The 24,762-nt window shown below is 37.6% G+C and overlaps 1 protein-coding gene across 1 annotated transcript in view; it reads left to right on the top strand.

Moving 5' to 3' along the window:
* THSD7A (thrombospondin type 1 domain containing 7A) overlaps positions 1-24,762 on the top strand; it is a 504,524-nt gene that overhangs the window by 394,545 nt on the left and 85,217 nt on the right. The window contains exons 8-9 of the mRNA XM_055420502.2: positions 9,668-9,902; positions 14,407-14,522. Coding sequence (XP_055276477.2) covers positions 9,668-9,902; positions 14,407-14,522 — 351 coding nt within the window. The remainder of the gene's footprint in view (positions 1-9,667; positions 9,903-14,406; positions 14,523-24,762) is intronic.

The following is a 24,762-nucleotide window of genomic DNA, read 5'->3' as shown; positions in this document are numbered from 1 at the left end:
TTACAGGACAAGTCCATGTACAAAGCATTTATCTGGATTTACAAAATAAATGCGTAACCTATTCATTTGTACTTTTATCTCAGTAAAAATGTCATCATTATACATTATACTGGAGATTATATACCCTCTGTATTGATGAAGTCAAAGTTGTACTGTAGTAAGCCCATAAATTCAGTAACTTAATAGAACAATTATTTTTCCCTATTGGGAATTTTGCTACAATGACAGGTAACTCTCCATGATAGTCTGTCCTCCATGAAATGTCTCAGCATTGCACCTCCATATGAAAGCCTGCCTCACAGTCTTCATGCCAGAGGAAGAAGATAGCTGGGGACTCTTATCTGTTTTAAGAGAGTCAGCAATTAAATTCTTTCATCCAGAGTGATTTATACCATTTCAATTGATATTTCATTATCAAAGCAGGTCATATAATCATGACTTGAATTTGAACCTAATCTCAGCAGGAGCAGAGGAAATGCATTCCTACTGTGGGCTGGAAAGAAAGGAGTGCTGGCTACTGATCTTATCCCTGGTCTTCTCTTGTATACGTGTCTGTGTATCTTCCTCTGTGTCTGTATGTATCTATATCCATGTGTGTATATATAAGTGTGTGAGATAGAGGAGTATTCCATATGACCCCAATGAACTAGACACACTCTCCATTGTTAAAATGTTATGACTCATTATTTTCTTATTCCTATTAAAAGAATGGTAAAATAATAGAATAGCACCTTCCTTCACCTCATGCTATGCTTTCTTTTCCCTTTCGTTCCTGTCCTTTTTAGGCTGTTTAGCTCCCTTCGTGAACAGTTTTATCTGCAAAGTTATTAAGTGGAGCCAAACAGTTGAGCATCTGTGCCACCAGGTGGGCAGGAGGGGACATCTGTACTGATCCAGTGTGGTTGTCAGAGCCCACCCTGAGTGAGATGGGCATCCCCAGTGAGAAAAGTAAGGCCTTACCTGAAATATCAGGGACACTGAGAAGTCTAAAAGGATTGCCCAAGAGAGTAAAAGCAGTGACCCAACACAGGATGCCAGGGCACAAGCAGGATGAGGAGGGAATCTCAGCATTGAGGAAGCCAACCCAGTGGGAGTTGTCAGAGCCAAGCAGGCTTGAGGAGGGTTTCAATAATGTGGAGTGGTTGAATGCAGGGTGTCAGAGTATGAGCATAATGATGAAGATGGCCCATGGATAGAGCAGTGAAGATGGCAGTGGGAGACTGGTGAGGGGAGTTGGTTGACCAAATAGGTACATGTATTAAACATAATAGTTGGGTTTCTCATTGCTAAAGAAGGGAGTTTTGAATATGTTAAGAAAGAAAACTAGAGTAAACCTTGTTGTATTATATTGGAATTTGAAGTTATCAGTGTGAATTCATGGTGTTCAATTTGTGAATTTAGACATGAAAGTGAAAGTGTAGTCACTCAGTCGTGTCCAACTCTTTTCAACCCCATAGACTAACAGCCCATGGAATTCTCTAAGCCAGAATACTAGAGAGGGTAGCCTTTCCCTTCTCCAGAAGATCTTCCCAACCCAGGGATCAAACCCAGGTCTCCTGCCTTGCAGGTGGATTCTATACCATCTGAGCCACCAGGGAAACCCAAGAGTACTGGAGTGAGTAGCCTTCTCCAGGTTATCTTCCCAATCCAGAAATTGAACCGGGGTCTCCTACATTGCAGGGGAATTCTTTACCAATAGAGCCATCAGAGAAGTCCTAGACATAGAAATACATAAAATTCAAATATAAGTATGATATATATTCATATTATAGACATATACATGTATTAGCTCTGTTCCCTGAAGTGGCATGAGAGCAGTGGGACCCTATTAGCAGTCAGTGCATTCCGCACTGAGATCTTGATATCTAATACCATTCTCCAATGGAAGGAGCCAGGGCTTCTTGGAGAAATAGCTGATTCTAGGGCTGGGATAACAAAAGTACAAGATGTGCTGGAGGATCTTGTGCCAGAAAGAAAAGAAGAGGAAAATATTTCAAAAGGTCACACTATTGTATATATAAAAGAGATAACTAATAAGGACCTACCGTATAGCATAGAGAACTCTAGTCAATATTCTGTAATAACCTATATGTGAAAAGAATCTGAAAAAAAAGTGGATATACACATATATGTATAACTGAATCACTTTGCTTTATACCTGAAGCTAACACAACATTGTAAACCACCTCTCAGTCAGTTCAGTTCAGTTCAGTCGCTCAGTCGTGTCCGACTCTATGCGACTCCATAGACGGCAGCCCACCAGGTTCCCCCGTCCCTGGGATTCTCCAGGCAAGAATACTGGAGTGGGTTGCCATTTCCTTCTCCAAAGCATGAAAGTGAAAAGTGAAAGTGTAGTCGCTCAGTCATGTCCGACTCTTTGCACCCCATAGACTACTGCCTACCAGGCTCCTCCGCCTGTGGGATTTTCCAGGCAAGAATACTGGAGTGGGTCGCCATTGCCCTCTACTCCAATATAAAATAAAAGTGAAATTAAAAAAAAGGTCAAGGAAGCTAGCTTGAAGAGTCTCCCACTGGCCACATACAGGAGCAATGTGAATGCAAATTAACAATAAAAGCTATTTATATACATTAACTAAGATAGGAAACCATGAATCCATACTTGATATAAATAAATTAATTGGAATTCTGATGAAAAGCATTATATTTGCAGTCTTAAATATCCTTCTAATGAAGAAGTTTGACAGACACTATGTTATTTCAATATCAGAGTTTACATCATCAGTAATGGGGCAAATACAAAGGATGTGTTCCTGGTGTGGTATGATGAAAGCATGATGTCATGTCTGTACCATCCCTGTCAAAGATGCATATTGTAGATTCTGATCATGAGGGAACATTGGACAAACCCTACCTGGAAGATATTCTACAAAATAACTGGCCCCTAAAGCTCAACATTCAGAAAACTAAGATCATGGCATCTGGTCCCATCACTTCATGGGAAATAGATGGATAAACAGTGTAAACAGTGCCAGACTTTATTTTTTTTGAGGGCTCCCAAATCACTGCGGATGCTGATTGCAGCCATGAAATTAAAAGATGCTTACTCCTTGGAAGGAAAGTTATGACCAACCTAGATAGCATATTAAAAAGCAGTGACATTACTTTGCCAAGCAAGATCTGTCTAGTCAAGGCTATGGTTTTTCCAGTGGTCATGTACGGATATGAGAGTTGGACTATGAAGAAAGCTGATCACCAAAGAATTGATGCTTTTGAACTGTGGTGTTGGAGAAGACTCTTGAGAGTCCCTTGGACTGTAAGGAGATCCAACCAGTTCATCCTAAAGGAGATCAGTCCTGGTTGTTCATTGGAAGGACTGATGTTGAAGCTGAAACTCCAATACTTTGGCCACCTGCTGCGAAGAACTGACTCACTGGAAAAGACTCTGATGCTGGGAGGGATTGGGGGCAGGAGGAGAAGGGGACGACAGAGGATGAGATAGCTGGATGGCATCACCGACTCGATGGACACGAGTTTGAGTGAACTCTGGGAGTTGGTGATGGACAGGGAGGCCTGGCGTGCTGTGATTCATGTAGTCGCAAAGAGTCGGACACGACTGAGCGACTGAACTGAATTGAATCTTCAAAAGTGTCTAATTTATGAAAATTAAGGAAAGATTGAGAAAGATTGAAGGAAACTAGCCGCACATAAGCTCTAAATGCAACAGTTGATTCTGAACCAGGTCCTTTTATTATAAAATACGTTTTGAGATAATTGGCAAGTTTAAATGGGTCTGAGGATTGGATGGAAATAATGCATCAGTGTTAATTGCCTAATCCTGAATATTGAATATGCTTATGTATAGGAAAATGCCCTTGATTGCAGGAAATACATACTGAAGTATTTCGGGTAATGGGGCATCATTTCAATAACTTCTTCCATATGATCCAGGGGAAAAAATTCTTGGGTAACATTTTAAATACCCCTATAGTTTTGGGGTTAGTTCAAAGTTAAACATAAAAAATAATAGAATAAAAATAATTTGAATACAATTGCTTTTCATATAATCTTTGAGTAGCATTTCAGTTCAGGTCAGTTCAATCGCTCAGTCGTGTCCAACGCTTTGCGACCCCATGAATCACAGCACACCAGGCCTCCCTGTCCATTACCAACTCCCGGAGTTAACTCAAACTCATGTCCATCGAGTTGGTGATGCCAACCAGCCATCTCATTCTCTGTCGTCCCCTTCTCCTCCTGCCCCCAATCCCTCCCAGCATCAGAGTCTTTTCCAGCGAGTCAGCTCTTCGCATAAGGTGGTCAAAGTATTGGAGTTTCAGCTTTAACATCAGTCCTTCCAATGAACATTATGTAACCTATTATTTTGTGTATTGGCAGTAAACAAAAATGTCATAAAATGCCTCTTACTGAAATATTGTCATTTGGAAACCAAATCACAAATGGCATAACTGAAGACAGTTAATATAAAAATATTTCTTTTCAACTTGAAAATAAAATTGTGTGTATGTATCTTGCTTCAAAAGCTTTGACTTTTGGTTAAATAAGATTAATAATTTGCTTTTAGATTTGTTTGACACTTTGATGTAAAAATCTTTGTATCGTGTGAAAATACAGGATGGGTCCCAAGGGCTACTTTAGAATTATTTCCGGAATTCTAAAAGAATTCAGTGCGTTAACGCTTAAGTTTGACATATTTTTTATATAAATAGTAGTATATTGAATTTTTAAAAAAATTTTAAATTGATGTTATATTTATGACCTTCTCCATTTTGTAACCCATGTTGCAGGTTCTTAACAAATTTGGTTTAAAAGGAAGAATGATTTTCAAAGGGTTTTCCACTAAGTATAGCAACTTCTGTTAGTTCTCATTATAGTTGATTATCTTTAAAAAGCAAGATATAAGAGAATATTTATTTTTGCAGAGTTCAGAGTGACCTGATATTATAACTTCAGCCAAGTGTTAATGTGTCTTTACACCTTCTTTTTACTTGCAGAAAATAGATGCAAATTGAAATAAAATTATGCCAATTTTACCTCAAATAATTAGTAATCCTCAGAAGTTTTACTTTGCAAAATAAAACATTGAGGGGATAAATATTTGTTTTATCTTGTTTCGTTTTTACAGTGAAATGATTTTAGTTCTGAAAACCAGGCAGTACTTCTATTTCCTATAGAGGAATTTGAAGAGATTAGGATCTATTTTATGTATACATACACACATAACTCTGACTTCTAAGTAAATACTGCCACTTCTGCATCTTCCTGCTACTGACTTTGAAAGAGCAGTTCTGCTTCAGTCTGTTCCTACAGTCCTACAGGAAATATCCAGACTCTATGGTGGGATATTGGGGAAAAAAATGGAGGGGGTGGTGGCTGCCCCAGAGTCTTGAGGTTCTCTGTGACTAACGCACTTCCAGTTAAATTCCCTGAAATCATTGCCATTGCTTTTCACCCACCAGTAGTCTACTGTCAAAGGTATTAGGGCTGCAATAGCAGGCAAAGTTACAAGTATCTTAAAATTGTAATTCACAGTACACTGTAACAGCCTCTTACCCTGAGCCTAGTCCACTTTTTTATCCTTATCACCAGTTACTTCCCTGTGTGAACTCTGCACTCCAGTTGACTGCATCAATACTGCTAATTCCCAGGGTCATACCTGCCTGAGTGCCTCAGCTTTTATTTAGTTTCTCTTCTGCTTAAATTAAATTTTCTCTTCCTTGTCTCCCTTCCCAGAACTCTGCTTATCAAACTCCTATTTCTTCAAAAGTCATCTCAATGCCTCATCTCAACAACCTTAGTCATTTTTAGTATCCCCCAAACTAATATAATTTTAAACTTTTGAATCCCAATTATACTAAATACCTCTTTTAACATAATTGTCATATTCCTTATCATTATATTATTGCATTCACCTAGAATTGTACTCAATTCTTTGCTTATATTATCACCTCTATACTTCTCTCCACTGCATTGTAAGATCCTTGAGAGCAGCAAGAATTATTTCTATTTCTAACCCCTCTAGACTATCCCTTGAATCATAGGTAACCATTGCATATTGCAGTCAGTACATAGGTATTCAATTAATGTTTTGAAAAGGTTCTTTTTTTAAAAACCACTTATTTATTTTATTTATTTATTTGGCTGCGCCAGGGTCTTAGTTGTGGTATACAGGATCTTTAGTTGCAGCATGTGGGACTAGTTCCCTGACCAGGGATCGAACACAGGCCACCTGCATTAGAAGCTCAGAGTCAGCCAGTGGACCACAAGGGAAGCCCCTGAAAAGATTCTTTTTTTTTCCTCTCCAATCTGTGATCTAAATTGTAAGGACTTCAATGCCACACTCAAAAACAACATAGCTCTGTTAAATGTCTCCTAACCAAGGTGTTTTGGGCTTGATGGTAAGGAGGAAAAGTCATTTTTGGTTTCTGAGAGAAGTTTTGCATATTATAATTGTCATTTTTGTATGAACATGAAAGTTTATTTATATAACAGAATTTCATCAAAGTATTATAAAATCTTTCCTTTTGGTGAAATGATAGAAAGCCTAAATAGTCACATTAATATGAAGCATATATTTTTATGTATAAGAGGATTTTTTTTAATACACTTATCACTAATTTTATCACAGATGACATTTATAATCTCAGTACTACAGGAATGGGAATATTCCCAGATGTCTGAAATTAAATCTTCCCATAAATAATAAATAAATTCAGTATCATATCTATCAATTTTGTAACCATAAAAGTATTCCCCGAACAACACGACAGTGCTGCAATGACTGATTATCCAAGCCATGCTTTCCAAATTGCCACATCGTTATTATAATTAAGACCACACTGGGACTTATCTGTGCAAATATCTTGAAATCACACTGAAAATGCTGATGTGGCTTTAATGTGGATTGGGGCAAGAAAATAAATAGTCTTTATGTTTGTAAACTTAACAGTTTTCTTGCAGTTCCTGGACACATTATGCTGATGTAGAAGCTCTTTTCTTATTATTTTTTTTTCAAAACCAACCAGTCAGTTCCAATGTCAAAAACAATTCAGAGTTTTTAAATCACAACTTACACAGCATACATATATTCAAAGTAAAAATAGGGTAAGTAAAAACACATTATTCAATTGAGGAGGGATGATTTCACTATTAAATAAGAAGATATAGTTTTAAATGATTATGTAAAATGAACACATTTTTCTACAGTTAGCATGTGTTTTCCTGAAAAATACCATTGGATAAATCTAGAGCCTCAGGGAAGTGGGTAGTAAGAGTGCTCCTTTACTTCTCTCCAATTCAATTAGCAGGTTTAGGAGCTGTCCCTATTCAAATACTAAACTTCTTGCTCCCATGGTTGCTGAGCTGTGTGATGGAAGATAGGATATGAGCTGTGACAGATGTTTTCACCTTCATGAAGCAGGGGACAGTAATGAAACGCTGTTTAATACAGGTTATTCTGATGTTGATCCCATGTTCAATATTGCATAAGTTGAACACTGCATAAGACTGTAAATTGCAGTTAAATTATCACATAAATTGCCTACTGATTTGTATGCTGAATAGAGGGATGTCCTTAGTCACAAATGAAATGATACCTGAAGTTCAGCTCAGGGTGTGATTTTGCTTATTACTTTTACCCAGATCTCAAACTTTAGGAGCTATCCTCCATATTAGTGTTAGTTGCTCAGTTGTGTCTGACTCTGTGACCCGGTGGACTATAGCCTGCCAGGTTCCTCTGTCCATGGGATTCTCCAGGCAAGAATACTGGAGTAGGTTGCCATTCCCTTCTCCAGGAGATCTTCCCAAATCAAACCCAGGTCTCCTGCCATATTAGAGTCACTAGCTATTGAATCACTTTTCTTAACATTTTTAAACTTTTTAAAACTTGCTTTCCTAATATCTAAAACCCACATCTTATTATGTTCCGTATTCCTCCATTTACTGTCACAAATATGTGTAATGAACACCCAAGGTTCCACCATTCCATGTGAACAACCAGTTATTTTCTATTCTTAAAATGAAATCCAGAGACTACAGAAGTATGACTAGATCAAATTGTCAATAAAATAAACAATAGATTCCTCCCAATACTCTGTTTTTAACAGGATAAACCTTTTTATTTTCAGAGCTGGCATCACAAATAATATTTAGGTAAAAACAAAAAAAGCACCGGACTCCATAAATTCCTAACTGCTCCTATGACTGCATGATTTAAGCTGTCTGACTCATCCGCTTCATAATTTTTATGAAGCATAATTCAGCAGCTGTGGATATAAAATGAGATCCCACCTATAAAGTACTTATAATGGGCTCAGCATGTTAAAGAAGAGTTCCATATTGACAACTACACACCACATTCTATTGATTAAAGGGCACATGTGTTTAAGCCTTTATCATCTCTGTAATTACTGCATCTTATATTAGGTTCATTTTAAAATCACTGTGGCCAAGCAGCAGTTATAATATAGTTGTCATTGCTAGTACTTGGAAATTTCATTGTTATTCCTGAGAGCATTAGCAACCCCATAATATTTCTACCAAAAACAAAGAAATAAAAACAGCTAAGGGCCATTTGAGGAAGGAAAATAAACCCTCCTTTGGTTGCTAGCTTAAACCTTTCATTGACAAACATCTGGTACAATTAAAAATGGAGCCACATTAGAACTTAGAAATGGGTACCAGTATCCTGGAAAAAAACCCTGGAGACAACAGGAAACACTCTTTAAGAAATCCTGGATAACCAATGCGTGTGATACCACAGAGATGATCTATGTAGGAGAACACAAAATTTGAGGAGTGTCAACTAATAAGCTATTTGAAAGATTTGTATTCTGAATGTAAAGAAGTTTTAGGACTACCTTCCCTTTTAATGTATGTAAAAGTGGTACATTTTTTAAAAAGTATTTAAATAAGTCATACAAAGCTATTTGAGTGAGCATACAGTAAAAATTACACTTCATAAAAAAGTATTGTAGTTTAATTTGAAGCCATTTTACTCTCTCTGGGACACATAAAATGATGGTCTATCTCACAGTCATTCACACATTTTAGATTTGAAGAAATGCAGTGTTCTATCATTAATACGTGTATAATGTATTCTTCAGTGATGCCATGGAGGGTCATAAAGCATCTATTGATTTTAAATCACCCTAAATCCTAATTCACTGAAATAAGCAGCACTTTGAAACCTATAATTAAGACTTTCAATTTGATGGCTATCATTTGTGAACATACTGGGTTTCCCCCATCTGTGGATTCTCAGTGTCCATGTTTCCTCTGGTTAGGAATTACGTAGGCTTCGCTTATTCCTCATTTTCATCTTCTGTAGAGAATAATGGCCTGTCTTTGAGGTCCTCCTGAGTCCCCCAAACCAAATATCAAATATACCACAAAGTTTACATTTTAAGCCAGACAGTGCCATTCATGCGATTTACCTTTTCATCTTCTTTAGAGAATAATGGCCTGTCTTTGAGGTCCTCCTGAGGACTCCAAACCAAATATCAAATATACCACAAAGTTTAAGGTTTAAGCCAGATAGTGCCATTCATGCGATTTGCCTTCCTAGCAGTGTGGTGGCCACATGTGCTAGTAAGTGGCCGGCATCGTTCTGATTGTTAATTCCAAGGAACAGAGAATGATAAGGTTTCTGTTGGCACCGTATCTAATCTGCTAATACCGTCTGTTTTTGTAGGTGGAGTTCAGTGCCCAAACAGCAGTGCTTTGCAAGAGGTACGCAGCTGTAACGAGCATCCCTGTACCGTGTACCACTGGCAAACTGGTCCCTGGGGCCAGTGTATCGAGGACACTTCAGTTTCGTCCTTCAACACAACTACAACTTGGAACGGGGAGGCCTCTTGCTCCGTTGGCATGCAGACAAGGAAAGTCATCTGTGTGCGGGTCAATGTTGGCCAAGTGGGACCCAAAAAGTAAGGACTTGAAAACGACAATAGTTAACTCCTGTGGCCAACCATGTAGGGAAGGGCCCAGGCTTCACTTGCTTCATGAAATGGAATATCTGATGCTCATCATACCTGACCTCAAGAGTAAGATTCTCTGTTTTGAAGGCAGCCACTGATAAAGTTATAACAGCTTGTTCCTGGGATCCATAAATTCTGTAGAAATCTCTCTGTGTGGTACCTAATTTCAATGTTACAGTAGCACTTTCTGTTTTTATTGAGCTAGTGAGGCAGTGAAAGAAGTGCTCACTCTAGGCCTGGCTGATCAATAGTGACAGTATCCAAAATCCTAGCAGTGGAGGTCATCCATGCCCTCCTGTGTACCCGTAGGCTGTGGAGGCTGCCCGTCTAGTTTAATTGGGCAATAGCCTTCTATGATCTGCCTTTCACTTCCCTTAGAAGGTACTATATCAAAAATACTGAGGCCAATTTTACTACATCTTTTAATGGTTAAATAAATAAACCATTTACTCCCAAGAGAGAGCCTTAGGATATAATGAGGGTTAGAATAAGCAGAAAAAGCACCAGTGTCTCACTGTAGTTAACAAGTTGTGTGATAACACAGCAGTTTGCTCGAGAACCCGAGAGCTGACATATTGTATGTGCCTTGTGAGAAATTAAAAAAAAAAAAAAAATCAGCTAATCATTTGTTGGAGAAAATTAACAAATCATTTATAAAAATATATGCAAAGAGGAAGAAAACTCTTATCATTTGCGATTTAGACAGCATCCATTTTTTAAAGTTCATATCACTTTAGCCATGTGAAACGTGAAAAGTAAAACCCATCAGTTTTTCACTGGTATAAAAATGGCCTCATAATTTCTGAAAACTTGGTCGAGTACTTAGGTTTTGTGTGTGGTCTTAAACATCCTACTTAACAGATTCTGGCTTCAATTTTCAAAAATATTTTCAGAAATTTAATGAAAACAAAAAGTAGTAATGTAAGCACTCAATAAATCTTAGAAATTATTTTCTCTTGGAAAATTCTAGATACTTCTTAGTGTTTCAGAGAAATGGTAATAATGTAACTGATATATGACAAACTCCAGGGGATAAATAAAAATCTCATGATGACTTTTTGCTAATGGCCAGGGTTCTGGACTTAGCAATATTTTGCCCCATCGTTTACTTAGAAATTAAGAAACATGCAAAAATTGATGGTTTTTCCTTTTCATGTTTCACATGGCTAAGATGATACGAACTGTAAAAGATGGATGCTGTCTGAATCAGCAATGATAGAGTTTTCTTCCTCTTTGCATATATTTTTATAACTCATTTATTAATTTTCCCCAACAAATGATTAGCCCAGTTATGCTGATATGGTTTTCTTTTTGTTTCTCACAAGGCACATACAATATGTCAACTCTGGGTTCTCTAGCAAACAAGTTTGTAGTTAGAAAATATATGCCAAAAGATTTGAATAAATTGAGAAGCTATTCCATATGCTTCATAGGTAGCCCTAAACCAATATTTCAGTAAAAATGATGCTAAATTTGTGATGAATGGAACAAAGGATATTAATGTGCAGTATATTAAAAGTCAATAGCAGTAACAGCAGAAGCGGAAGTCCCAAGTGCCGGGGGGTTGTGGAACTTGCTGGGACAAGCAAAGAGGCAGAAATATTTGCTGCAGGGGGTTATCACCTGACCAACTTGTCATGGTTCAGGTTGGAGGGTTATTGTTCTGAGCTTCTACGGGTAAGCTCACTCTGTTACTCTTCTGAGGTTTTAGATGTTACTGTTATATTTTCCTCTCTTATGCAAACTGCAGAGTTTTTCCCTCAGCAGTGGATGTACATACATGCAAGCCTATGTGTGGTAAAGCCTGGTGGATTAATGTCATTAAATCATTCAATAGAAAGGATATCCTGAAGCCCCATGTCAGAGCAACACAATAATCCATTAAAAATGTGCTTTACCCTTGCTGCCTTTATTCAATGACCTGGATACAAGTATAGATGTGTTAAATCAAATGAGTTTCCTTTGCCCTTAAAGTTCTAAAAAATAAAGCCAATACTGTGAATTCAAAAGAAAATATTACTACCCTTATGCCTAAATATGCTAGGTTAAATTCAGTGACTGCTTTTCAGTACTAGGCATTTGAAACAAAAATGCAAATAGAAACCTTGTTTTAAACTCCTCTTAATAAAACAGATTACTGTGCAATGGTAAAATCAATGTTATTGATCTTATCTATCCTCCGAGTAACAAACTTCAACTCCTATCACATCTGTTTAATTTGACCTTGAATAAGATTTGGGGGGAAATCAATTCCTTGATTTAAACCACAAACACTAAATACAAACAGTACAAAGGAGAAAAGAAGCATGTTGACTGAACCAATTGCCTCTCCAAAGGAAGTCTGAATTCATTTCATTGGATGTGATCTAGGCTGTATAATTTATATTGGCCTGTTCATTTAACAGCTTTGTTGTTGGTAATTTTGTTCTCCACAGTTAACCAAATATCTTGCTGAGGAAATTTCTAAACTAAAATAGAATTTTTGAGGTTGTCAATGATAGCATTGTAAATTCCATTGATTTATTCAGAGCTAAAATTTGAAAAGCATGTAATTGAGTAATTCTCTCCCATTGTTAAAGTTCTAAAATTGCTTCATTGAGAAGGAATGCTTCCAATAATACTTACTAATCAATAATTCCATATTTTCAACAAGAATTAACAGGATGATTGTATGTGAGGTTTTGCCATATAATGATTCCTGGTTAAGAGTGTAGGTTAACTTATAATTCTAGTGAATTATAATCTCAGTTGTAACAAAACATTAATTTCTAATTATTCTTATCTAAATTTCTTTTCTGTTCATGACTTTGAGTAGGCATGGCAGTTAGGAAAATCCAAGTGTGTATTCCACATAAACCAGAGAATATTTTATTTTTAAATGTTGAATCCAATGTATTTTTTAAAATCCACTTTCAAATAAAGCCTGGTGTTACTAAGTGAGCAAAAAAAAGCATGTATCTGTGTATAGTTGAATAGAATATAATACTTATGGATGAGATAGGACACATAAATAAAAACTTATAGATATATCAAAAATGAAGTGTAAGCAAAGTGCTATATAGAAATTACAGGAAGGAGATTAATGATGTTGATTTATTCACTCATAGTTCAGTTCTGAAAACCTGATTAACTTACTTGTTGAAAGACAATTTATCTTGACGTACAAGAAATTTGACTTCTCCTATGGGGAGTATTTTTAAATCCCATTTTTCACTAATTTGCCAAGTTATTCCAGCAAGTTATACTATACTGGTTGATTCATTTCTTCACTGCCTCTTAACTTACTTGTCAGAGATAATATGATATCACCTCAAAAGAAAATGTCTTAGGAACCAGAACATTACTTTTAGTTACATGAATTATGTTATTATGTTTTGTTGTCCTTATGTGCATCTTCTAGTATTGATAACATTTGATTGCTAATGATAGTAGAATCAGATTGTGAAGATGCAGAAAAGAATTGGGAAATTTAAAAATCATTTAATAAGTACACAATAAACAAAAGAGTATATTTAAAACTCATACATCAGCTTCCTAAAATTCTTCTAGGAAGTGAAAACCTTATAAAGTATAAGGCATTTCAGTGTTTTGTCATTATTTTTCTCTCGTGTCCCTAATAATATAGTTTATATTTTGGTGTTTTAAAAAAATTATAATTAAGCTAATTTTACTATAATTTATGTCAAGAACACGGTGTTTTGTTTTTATTTAAATTACTTATTGACTCTTTTTGTTTATATTCATTCACTCTTTTTGTAAAAATATTATAATTTATAAAAATACCTAAAATATTTAAAATCCAGTAGATTAAAACTTGGAAGAAAATGGGAGAAAAAATAAGAATACTGTGAATGAAACCTGGAACAGAACAAAAATTGTTTATTTTAATTAGCTGTATACTTTACTATTTTATTACTTATTTTGTATGACATTCATAGCTGTAAATACAATATTGGTTTTTGAACATTCACTATGTATAGAATATGCCATTATAAATTTACTTTTTGCTAAACATATTTTGTAAAAATAAAGTACAGAGTAGCCTGGAAAATTATGATTGACAATAAGCCTATTTAGTTATACAAAGGAGTAGAATTGGTTCCTTAAATTGGTAATTTGAACTTTCATAAATTTCTTATAAGGCATGTTAGAAAATGCAGTTTTATTAACAGATTGTTATAAATGGATAAAGACTAGTTATTATATTTTCTCATATAAGCACAATTACTATAATTAAATTTTCACTTCCTGCCTTGAGAAGCTTTATTGGGGTTCAGTTCAGAAGAATTATTTTAGTTGTATAGTTCTTATCAAAAAGTAGAAAGAATCCTGGAGGTTGAATACTACAGATGGATGACTGTTTAGCAATTTTAGAAGTAAAAATTCTAAAGATATAAATTACCTGGTTCTGGGTTAGTACAGAGGTCTAGTAATCTCCCTTTGCTTTTCCTAGGTGTCCTGAAAGCCTTCGACCTGAAACAGTACGACCCTGTCTGCTTCCCTGTAGGAAGGACTGTATCGTGACACCATATAGTGACTGGACATCATGCCCTTCCTCATGTAAAGAAGGTATGCCCTGAAGAGTTCTGAAGGCAGTTCACCCGGGAACCCTCTCTCTAGGCTGCCAAGTTCCTCTGGCTGAGCAATGTTTTGATTCTTACATGGGGCTGACTCTATGATCCTGGATTGGGACAAATGCCATGAGATTTGGATTTCCTTCTAGAAAACAATACAGGTTTTACAGTACCAAACAAATAAGTCAAATGAGTTTTATACCAAAACTGACTTAAATAACTGTGTGATATAGATCTAAGTGAAAATATTCTAGATTTTATTATATTCATAATGTTTCCTTTAACATTGATTCTACAAGAAAGTGTAGTGGCCTTGTGTATTTCAAAAAGAATACACAGTGATCTTCTGAGTACTCATAGTTTTCAACCTATTTAGTTGCAAGAAACAGCCATGGGACCAGATTCACTACAGATTCAATTATGTGACCCAAAGGATGGGAATAAAGGAAAGAGGGAAATGATCAAAGTGTACCTCTGCCAACACTTAACATGCCATGAGGCATTTATAAGATGAGGATCTGTTCCCAGTTTGGTTTGGTTTTTTCTTCGTATAATTGTTCTGCAGTTTGTGGGTCGTCTGCATGGCGGCTCTATAGTGGGGCTAGTGGTGACCTCCTCCAAGAGGGCTTATGCCACATGCATAAGGTCCTTTCTCATTGCCACTAAAAAAGATGTCCTCATCCTCTAGATGACTTGTACAGAAAGTGAACAGCTTTTCTCTCAGTGTCACAAATGACATTGTCTCCTACTTTTTATTTTACTCTCCTGACAAATAGAGATCATTTATCTTAAGTTTCTTTTATGCTTCTACTTATGCTTCTTGACTCTTACTATAGGGATTAATGTAAGAATCAACTCTGGTTTAACAACTGTTTTAAATTACCAGAATTTTTTTTTAATCCTGAAGATATTACATAAGATTATAAACTTCATAATTGATTGTTTTTGCTGTGTGGCTATGTTATATAGTTCAAATATGGGTTCCTTTTTATGCTTTTTCTATTTTAAATACCATTGATATATAAAATAAATCACAAAGTGAGCAAGAATAGAAATATTTTTCTCTGTTATTTCATTCTTTAGCATCTTATTTATTTACCTATTTATTTATTTTTGGCTGTGCCCAGTCTTCATTGCTGGGCTTTCTGTAGTTGCTGCAAACAAGGGCTCCTTTTCTTTCCATGCTGGGACTTCTCATTGAGATGTCTTCTCTTCTTGTGGAGCATAGGTTTCAATAGTTGTGACATTCAGGCTCAGTTGCTCTGTGGCATGTGGGATCTTCCTGAACCAGAGATCAACCATGTCCAATGCTTTGGCAGGCAGATTCATTTTATTTTTTTTAATTTATCTATTTTTAATTGGAGGATAATCAGTTTGCAAGATTGTCTTGATTTCTGCCATACATCAACATGTATTGACCATGCTGCTGCTGCTGCTGCTGCTAAGTCATTTCAGTCGTGTCCGACTCTGTGTGACCCCATAGACGGAAGCCCACCAGGCTCCCCCTTCCCTGGGATTCTCCAGGCAAGAACACTGGAGTGGGTTGCCATTTCCTTCTCCAATGTATTGACCATAGGTATACATATATCCCCTCCCTCTTGAACCTCCCTCCCGCCTCCCACCCCATTCCACCCCCTTAGGTTGTCACAGAGCCCCAGTTTGAGCTCCCTGTCTCATACAGCAAATTCCCACTGGCTATCTGTTTTACATATGGTAATGTATATGTTTCCCTGCTACTCTCTCAATTCCTCTGGATTCTTAACCACTGGATCAAAAGTCTTTTAAGGCATTTTAAAAGCTTGGGACAAAAAGAGTTAGTATTAACTCTTCAAAACTGTTAATGACTTTAATCTTATTGATATAGTAATGTCTTTGTCTATCATTTTTATCCAGGTTTTCTTCTTTTATCCCCTTACTTTCTTTTTATTTATTTTTGATTGAAGGATATTTGCTTACATTATTGCATTGGTTTCTATCAAACATCAACATGAATCAGCCATAGGTTTACCCATGTCCCTTCCCACTTAAACATCCCTCTGACCTCCCTCCCTATCCCACCTCCTAGGTTGTTTTCCCCTGAGTCATACCGCAAATTCCCATTTGCTATCTATTTCACATGTGGTAATCTATGTTTCAATGTCACTTTCTCCATACCTCTCACCCTCTTCTCCCTGCCCGACCTTGTCCATAAGTCTGTTCTCAATGTCTGTGTCTCTATTGCTGCTTTTGAAATAGGTTCTTCAGTACCAACTTTCTAGAATCCATATATATGCATTCAGTTCAGTTCAGTCGCTCAGTCCTGTCCGACTCTCCGCGACCCCATGAATCACAGCACGCCAGGCCTCCCTGTCCATCACCAACTCCCGGAGTACACTCAAACTCATGTCCACAGAGTCGGTGATGCCATCCAGCCATCTCATTCTCCGTCGTCCCCTTCTCCTCCCACCCCCAACCTTTCCCAGCATCAGAGTCTTTTCCAGTGAGTCAACTCGTCGCATGAGGTGGCCAAAGTATTGCAGTTTCAGCTTTAGCATCAGTCCCTCCAATGAACACCCAGGATTGATCTCCCTTAGAATGGACTGGTTGGATCTCCTTGCAGTATAAGGGACTCTCAAGAGTCTTCTCCAACACCACAGTTCAAAAGCATCGATTCTTCGGCGATGAGCCTTCTTCACAGTCCAACTCTCACATCCATACATGACCACGGGAAAACCATTACCTTGACTAGACGGACCTTTGTTGGCAAAGTAATGTCTCTGCTTTTTAATATACTATCAAGGTTGGTCATAACTTTCCTTCCAAGGAGCAAGCGTCTTTTAATTTCATGGCTACAATCAGCATCTGCAGTGATTTTGGAGCCCCCAAAATGAAGTCTGACACTGTTTCCACTGTTTTTCCATCTATTTCCCATGAAGTGATGGGACCAGATGCCATGATCTTTGTTTTCTGAATGTTGAGCTTCAAGCCAACCTTTTCACTCTCCTCTTTCACTTTCAGCAGGAGGCTTTTGAGTTCCTCTTCACTTTCTGCCATAAGGGTAGTGTCATCTGCATATCTGAGGTTATTGATATTTCTTCCAGCAATCTTGATTCCAGCTTGTGCTTCTTCCAGCCCAGCGTTCCTCATGATGTACTCTGCATATAAGTTAAATAAGCAAGGTGACAATATACAGCCTTGACGTACTCCTTTTCCTATTTGGAACCAGTCTGTTGTTCCATGTCCAGTTCTAACTGTTGCTTCCTGACCTGCATACAGGTTTCTCAAGAGGCAGGTCAGGTGGTCTGGGATTCCCATCTCTTTCAGAATGTTCCACAGTTTATTGTGATCGACACAGTCAAAGGCTTTGGCATAGTCAATGAAGCAGAAATAGATGTTTTTCTGAAACTCTCTTGCTTTCTCCATGATCCAGCGTATGTTGGCAATTTGATCTCTGGTGCCTCTGCCTTTTCTAAAACCTGCTTGAACATCTGGGAGTTCACGGTTTACATACTGCTGAAGTCTGGCTTGGAGAATTTTGAGCATGACTTTACTAGCGTGTGAGATGAGTGCAATTGTACGGTAGCTTGAGCATTCTTTGGCATTGCCTTTCTTTGGGATTGGAATGAAGACTGACCTCTTCCAGTCCTGTGGCCAGCGCTGAGTTTTCCAAATTTGCTGGCATATTGAGTGCAGCACTTTCACAGCATCATCTTTCAAGACTTGAAATAGCTCAACTGGAATTCCATCACCTCCACTAGCTTTGTTCGTAGTGATGCTTTCTAAGGCCCACTTGACTTCACATTCCAAGATGTCTGGCTCTAGGTCAGTGATCATGTTATCGTGACTATCTTGGTCGTGAAGATCTTTTTTGTGCAGTTCTTCTGTGTATTCCTGCCACCTCTTCTTAATATCTTCTGCTTCTGTTAGGTCCATACCATTTCTGTCCTTTATCGAGCCCATCTTTGCATGAAATGTTCCCTTGGAATCTCTAATTTTCTTGAAGAGGTCTCTTGTTTTTCCTATTCTGTTGTTAGTATATGATAATTGCTTTTCTGACTTACTTCATTCTGTGTAATAGACTCTACTTTCATCCACCACATCAGAACTGACTCAGTCTCCTTACTTTCTTAAAAACTAAATATCATATGATATCCTTTACTTTGGTCACAATCACCAATAGAGTTGTAGTTTCTCAAAGATTGATACGTCTGTGATAATTATTGGTTATTCATCACTACCATGAAAAAGGTTGTTTATTACGTGAAATTTATGTGCTTAAAAATTTTATTCTGGATATTTTTATACTTAATGTTTTATATTGCAAGGAGATCCAACTAATCCATTCTAAAGGAGATCAATCCTGGGTGTTCATTGGAAGGACTGATGCTAAAGCTGAAACTGCAATACTTTGGCCACCTCATGCGATGGGTTAACTCACTGGAAAAGACTCTGATGCTGGGAAAGGTTGGGGGTGGGAGGAGAAGGGGACGACGGAGAATGAGATGGCTGGATGGCATCACCGACTCTGTGGACATGAGTTTGAGTGACCTCCGGGAGTTGGTGATGGATAGGGAGGCCTGGCGTGCTGTGGTTCATGGGGTCGCAGAGAGTAGGACACAACTGAGCGACTGAACTGAACTGAAGCCATTTACTAATAATTCCAAATCATGCAGTTACATTTGTAGTACCATGATTAATAACCTCACAGAACTTTAACATTTTGAAGTAAAATTTTGAAAGTAAAAAAAAAAACTTTGCCTCTTCTTTATATTGGACATTTTTTCATTTTGGGTAAAATATTTTGAAATAACAGTTCTCTTTGTCTTAAGTATTTTAAAGAAATAAAGTAGGGACTTCCCTGATGGTCAAGTGGTAAAGACTGTGTTTCCACTGCAGAGGGCATAGGTTCAATCGCTGGTCAAGGAACTAAGATCCTACATGCTGCGTAGTGTGGCTGAAAAAAAAAAAGTCTAGTGTAATTATATTTTAAAAATTTTTAAGAAATAAACCAGAAATATTCCATTAAATTGATTCTGGAATAGCCCTCCTAAAAATAAGTATCTGTCATTTCATTATACCTTCATTTGAAACTAATTTGGGATATTGAAATGTGTCCCAGAATTAGGTAATAGTTTAGTAGCCTATGAAGTTGTTATTTTATTATGCATTATCTGTGTCTGAAAAAGGAAGAAAATAGATATAACTTATTAAAAACCTATAACTGGAAATTAAATAACATGATTTTTAATTTGATCTCTGCTGATGCTTTTTATATCACTAAAGCTGTTTACTCTTCTCTGACCATTTCTAAAATACAAAAAGTTTTATATGACAAACTGTAATACCTTATTTAAGGCACTTAAAAAATTTTACAGATGAGGGAACAAATAAATTGTAAATGCTCTGCATGTATTAATTAATACTCAACTGTAATATATGTATAAATACGTATTGCATTTCTAATATTGATTACTGTATTTAACTAACACTTTGATGGCCCTACAGAGAAGAGCTTCAAAGAAGCTTTTGATCTCATTTAAAATATAGAACTATTCTACATAGATCAGATAATGTAAGACTTAGATGACTCGGTAACAAGATTTAGTGGTAAAGCAGAAAGAGCTCTAGGGAAGAAACAGGGAAAATCCATTGTGGGAGCAAATATCAGGGGGGAATCTTGCTGAAAAGAAGGGAGAAGAGACCTTTTTGAAAGAGAGAATGCATAAAAGAACCCCAGATGATCAAAAGCACCAGGAAAAGTCTTAGTGACCATGAAAAAGATGGGTGGACTGTTCAAAAGAAAGTGGGATCCAACCCTCTGGAGCTTGGAATGTCTGGGGGAAAGTCAGAATGTGAAGCTGGAAAATTGAGGTAGGCTGTAGAAGATTGAATTAGACTTAGGTGGTGCTAGTGGTAAAGAACCTTCCTGCCAGTGCAGGCGATGTAAGAGATGCCAGTTCCATCCTTGGGTTGGGAAGATCCCCTGGAGAAGGAAATCACAACCCACTCCAGTATGCTTGCCTGGGAAACCCCATGGACAGAGAAGCCTGGTAGGCTACAGTCTATAGGGTTGCAAAGAGTTACACATGACTGAAGCAACTGAGCCTGCATGCATAGCAGGACACAATTTCTAGTTTTTGATTGAACATAAAAATGAGTAGTGAGTATCATGATGTGTGTGTATGTATGTACATATACACACACATATGTATGCATCAGTAAACAGGGAAACCAATTTTCCTGATATCAGGAAGCTTATTTTCTGGTAGTATGAGACAGAAAAGGCATTTAATGATTGTTCTAATGTCTTGATGCTTGTGAAGGATCAAGTGAAGGATGCAGGGTAGGTAAGAAAAAAAAGATGTGAGATCATTTTGGAGAATGCAAAAGTGGCCAAATAACATGTAATAGAACTTGCAATAGGCAACACGGAATAGCCATGTAGTCGTTCATTTTAAAATGAGTTGCTCAACACAGTTGCCACTGTTTCTTCAGCCATGTTCAGCTGCCTGAATGAAGGAAAGGTGTAGGAAAATAATTAGCGTTGATTAAGGTCAGGGCTCTTCTAGAACAGTACAAGAAAGGGAGAATGGAACAGAGAGTGTGTTTTCAAGAGTGTTTTCAATGGAGTACTCTTAATAATGGAGTATGGAATCTAAGGTGGGTTGGGATGGAAGTGAGGTCATGAAGGGGATGATATAGTGAAAAAAGTGATTGGGAGAGTGGATTGGCAACCTTTAGAAGTTTAAAGAATTTTAGTAAAATTAACTTTTACCTTTAGTATACTAGGTAAAGTGGAAGTTTAGGTGGAATGACCAGAAATGAAGGTGTTTAAAGATGAGAATGTACAAATATTGATGAAGATATCATCAGGGGATGACAGAAAAGCTAGTAATTTATGCAAGATGCACAAAAAAAGTCATTGGAGGTGAGGAGGTACAGCAATTCAGAGCCTCCAGTGCCTTGAATAGAATAACTGTGTGGATGACCAAACCAACAGAGTGGTGGCAGGGGTAGGAAGAGAAAGGATTACAGTGAGGGATATTCTAAAACCATTGATAGATGATTGTAAAATTCATGACAGGAGCTTCAGAGGAGTTAGATATTATTGAATTAGTTAGTATCACCCACTTAATGGACCTGAATTTGACAAAACTCCAGGAGACAGGGTTAGACACAGGAGGCTGGTATGCTATACAGTCCATGGGATCGCAAAGAGCTGGACACGACTTAGTGACTAAACTATAACAGCATTAAAGTGAGAAGAAAAGACTGGGAAATAGTTAGGCAGAACCAGCCTCCACTCGCAAAGAATGTGAAGGGAAATTTCTAAGAAAAGACTGAAGCCTATAGCCAGTGTGCTCCTTTGGGTTGTTGTTCTTCATTAGCTCAGCCATGTCCAACTCTTTGCAACCCCATGGGCTGCAGCCGGCCAGGCTTTCCTGTCCTCCACCATTTCCCGGAGTTTGTTCAAACTCATGTCTATTGAGTTGGTGATGCCATCCAACCGTCTCATCCTCTGTCATCCCCTTCTCCTCCTGCCTTCAATCTTTCCTAGCATCAGGGTCTTTTCCAGTGAGTCAGCTCTTCACATCAGGTGGCCAAAGTATTGCAGCTTCAGCTTCAGTATGAGTGCTTCAAATGAATGACTGGTTGGATCTCCTTGTAATTCAGCAGACTCTCAAGAGTCTTCTCCAGCACCACAGTTTGAAGGAATCAATTTTTCAGTGCTCAGCCATTTTTACTGTCCAGCTCTTAGATCCATATGTGACTACTGGAAAAAACATAATTTTGACTGTATGGACATTTGTCAGCAGAGTAATGTCTCTGCTTTTTATTTGATATGCTGTCTAGGATGGTCATAACTTTTCTTCCAAGGAGCAAGTGTCTTTTAATTTCATGGCTGCAGTTACCATCTGCAGTGATTTTGGAACCCAAGAAAATAAAGTCTGTTACTGTTTCCATTGTTTCCCAATCTATTTGCCATGAATTGATGGGACTGGATGCCATGATCCTCATTTTTTGAATGTTGAGTTTTAAGCCAGCCTTTTCACTCTCCTCTTTCACCCTCATCAAGAGGCTCTTTAGTTCCTCTTCACTTTTTGCTATTAGGGTGGTGTCATCTGCATATCTGAAGTTGTTGATATTTCTCCCAGAAATCTTGATTCCAGCTTGTGCCTCATCCAGTCCAGCATTTTGCATGACGTACACTGCATATAAATTAAATAAGCAGGTGACAATATACAGCCTTGACATACTCCTTTCCCAATTTGAAAGCTGTCCATTGTTCCATGTCATGTTCTCACCTTTGGGTACAATGCTGGAAAGATTAGAATATAAAAAAGAGTGACAAATTGAATTAAGTTGTGCACAGCATGCATGCTGTGATCCAGGTGATGATGAAAGACACGCGGGGGGAATCGGAACTGCTAGTTTGTCAGGGCGAGTGACAGGTATGTGAGATGTTTATTTGGGATGGTGTCTCAGCAGAAGGTACTAACTGCTTTAAATTAAAATGCATGGAGCCACTAGGATACTGGTCTCCTCTGGAGCTCCTCTGTGGTCGTGGCCAAGGAATGCAAGAATGCCAGTTCAGGAATCTGCTATCCTGTGAGCAAGAGGTTCCGAGAGGTGGGGCTGTGTTTGCCAAGCTCAGACCATCTCGCCACCAGCAAGTGAGCTCTGCCTCTTCTGTTTGGCAGCTCTCTGTTATGTCTCCAAGAACAAAAGCCTTTCAGAAATCTAAACCTAGACACTCAGACTTAAAAAGAATAACTGTAATTGTCTATTGAGGGAAAAACGAAAGATCGGGGGCGGGGGGCAGAGGAGGTTGCTATTGAACAACAGTGCCAAGACGCTTTGTGCGCTGGGAGAAGCGTTTTCTGTTTTGCCTGGAGACTGCTGTAACTGAGAATAAAGATACAATGGTTTTATAGAAAACTTGTCTTTTGTTGCAGGGAAAATAAAGCAATGACATGTCGTTAGCTTTTCATTATTTGATATGAAATAGGAATGAGGCAAGCTCCATTGAAATTACTCTGACTTCCACACACAATTTAAAAATGTTTAAAAAGTTGAATATTCGAGGATAGATAATAGCAAAAGAAAAGTAATTCAGGAATGGGGTTGCTCTTTGAAATTTAATTCTATAGGTAAATTTTACATTTTAGAAAATGGAGCGCTATCTTCCTTTTTAAATCATTTTAGATAGGTAACAGTATAGTATAGTACTGCAGAAAGAAAGAGCAGAGTAGCTTAGGGTTCCAGAAAGAACAGAGTAATTTGAAATGACCTTCTCTCATGGTGTATGTGTATGTGTGGGTGTGTGTTAGTCACTCAGTAGTATCTAATTCTTTGTGACCCCATGGACTGTAGCCTCTGTCCATGGAATTCTTCTGGCAAGAACACTAGAGTGGGTTCCCTTCTCTGGGGAATCTTCCCAACCCAGAGATCGAACCCACGTCTTCCACATTGCAGCCAGATTCTTTACCACCTGAGCCACCCAGGAAGCCCCTCTCTAATGATAACGTCTTGAAAAATCAATGCTGATAAACATCAGTATTGAGTAGAGAGTAGTTTAATCCTCAAACCAGTGTACTTGTTAACTTTCCAAATTTTCTTTACAAAGAGCTTTATTAAAGATGGAAAACATTTATGCATTTAAATTATTTGTAACTCATCTTAAAAAAATCAGTACTTTTGATCAAATAATACACTTGACTGCTCACAATCTGTTTGCTTCTTCTTTTTCTTTTTCCTTACTACCTTTATTGACTTGAGGGCTGGAAGGGATATTGCAGAGGCACCTTTTCTACTTTGATGCTCTCAAGCTGTACTCTTCTAGAATTACCCACGATGGGCTCAAAACTGCTTTTACATTTTACTTTTTGCATGACGTTTCCCTTTCAATTTCTTATCACTATGCTGCCCCACCTGTCATCTACTCACTTCCAGCTTAACCCATCTTAGTTTTGCCTGCCCTTTAAATCCTTCTATCAAGAAACTTCTCCAGTGAAATTTACCTTGACTGTCTTAAGATAACTGAAAAGTGTGTAGCTGAGTGAGAGGTTATATATCCTCTGCGTCTCTGTGGCCCATTACCATGTAAATATGTTATCCCTTTTTTCTCTACCTATCCTAGGTAGGTATTTTCAAGTATAAACACTACAGGATCTTTAGATCTTTAGATCTTTAATCCATTTTGAGTTTATTTTGGTGTATGGTGTTAGGAAGTGTTCTAGTTTCATTCTTTTACA

Source organism: Moschus berezovskii, chromosome 3 (genome assembly GCF_049115385.1).
Source record: "Moschus berezovskii isolate FMDL1 chromosome 3, NW_MosBer_1.0, whole genome shotgun sequence".
Taxonomy (NCBI): Eukaryota; Metazoa; Chordata; class Mammalia; order Artiodactyla; family Moschidae; genus Moschus; species Moschus berezovskii.
The sequence above is the reverse complement of the archived record's forward strand: the minus strand, read 5'-3'. Positions and strand labels throughout refer to the sequence as shown.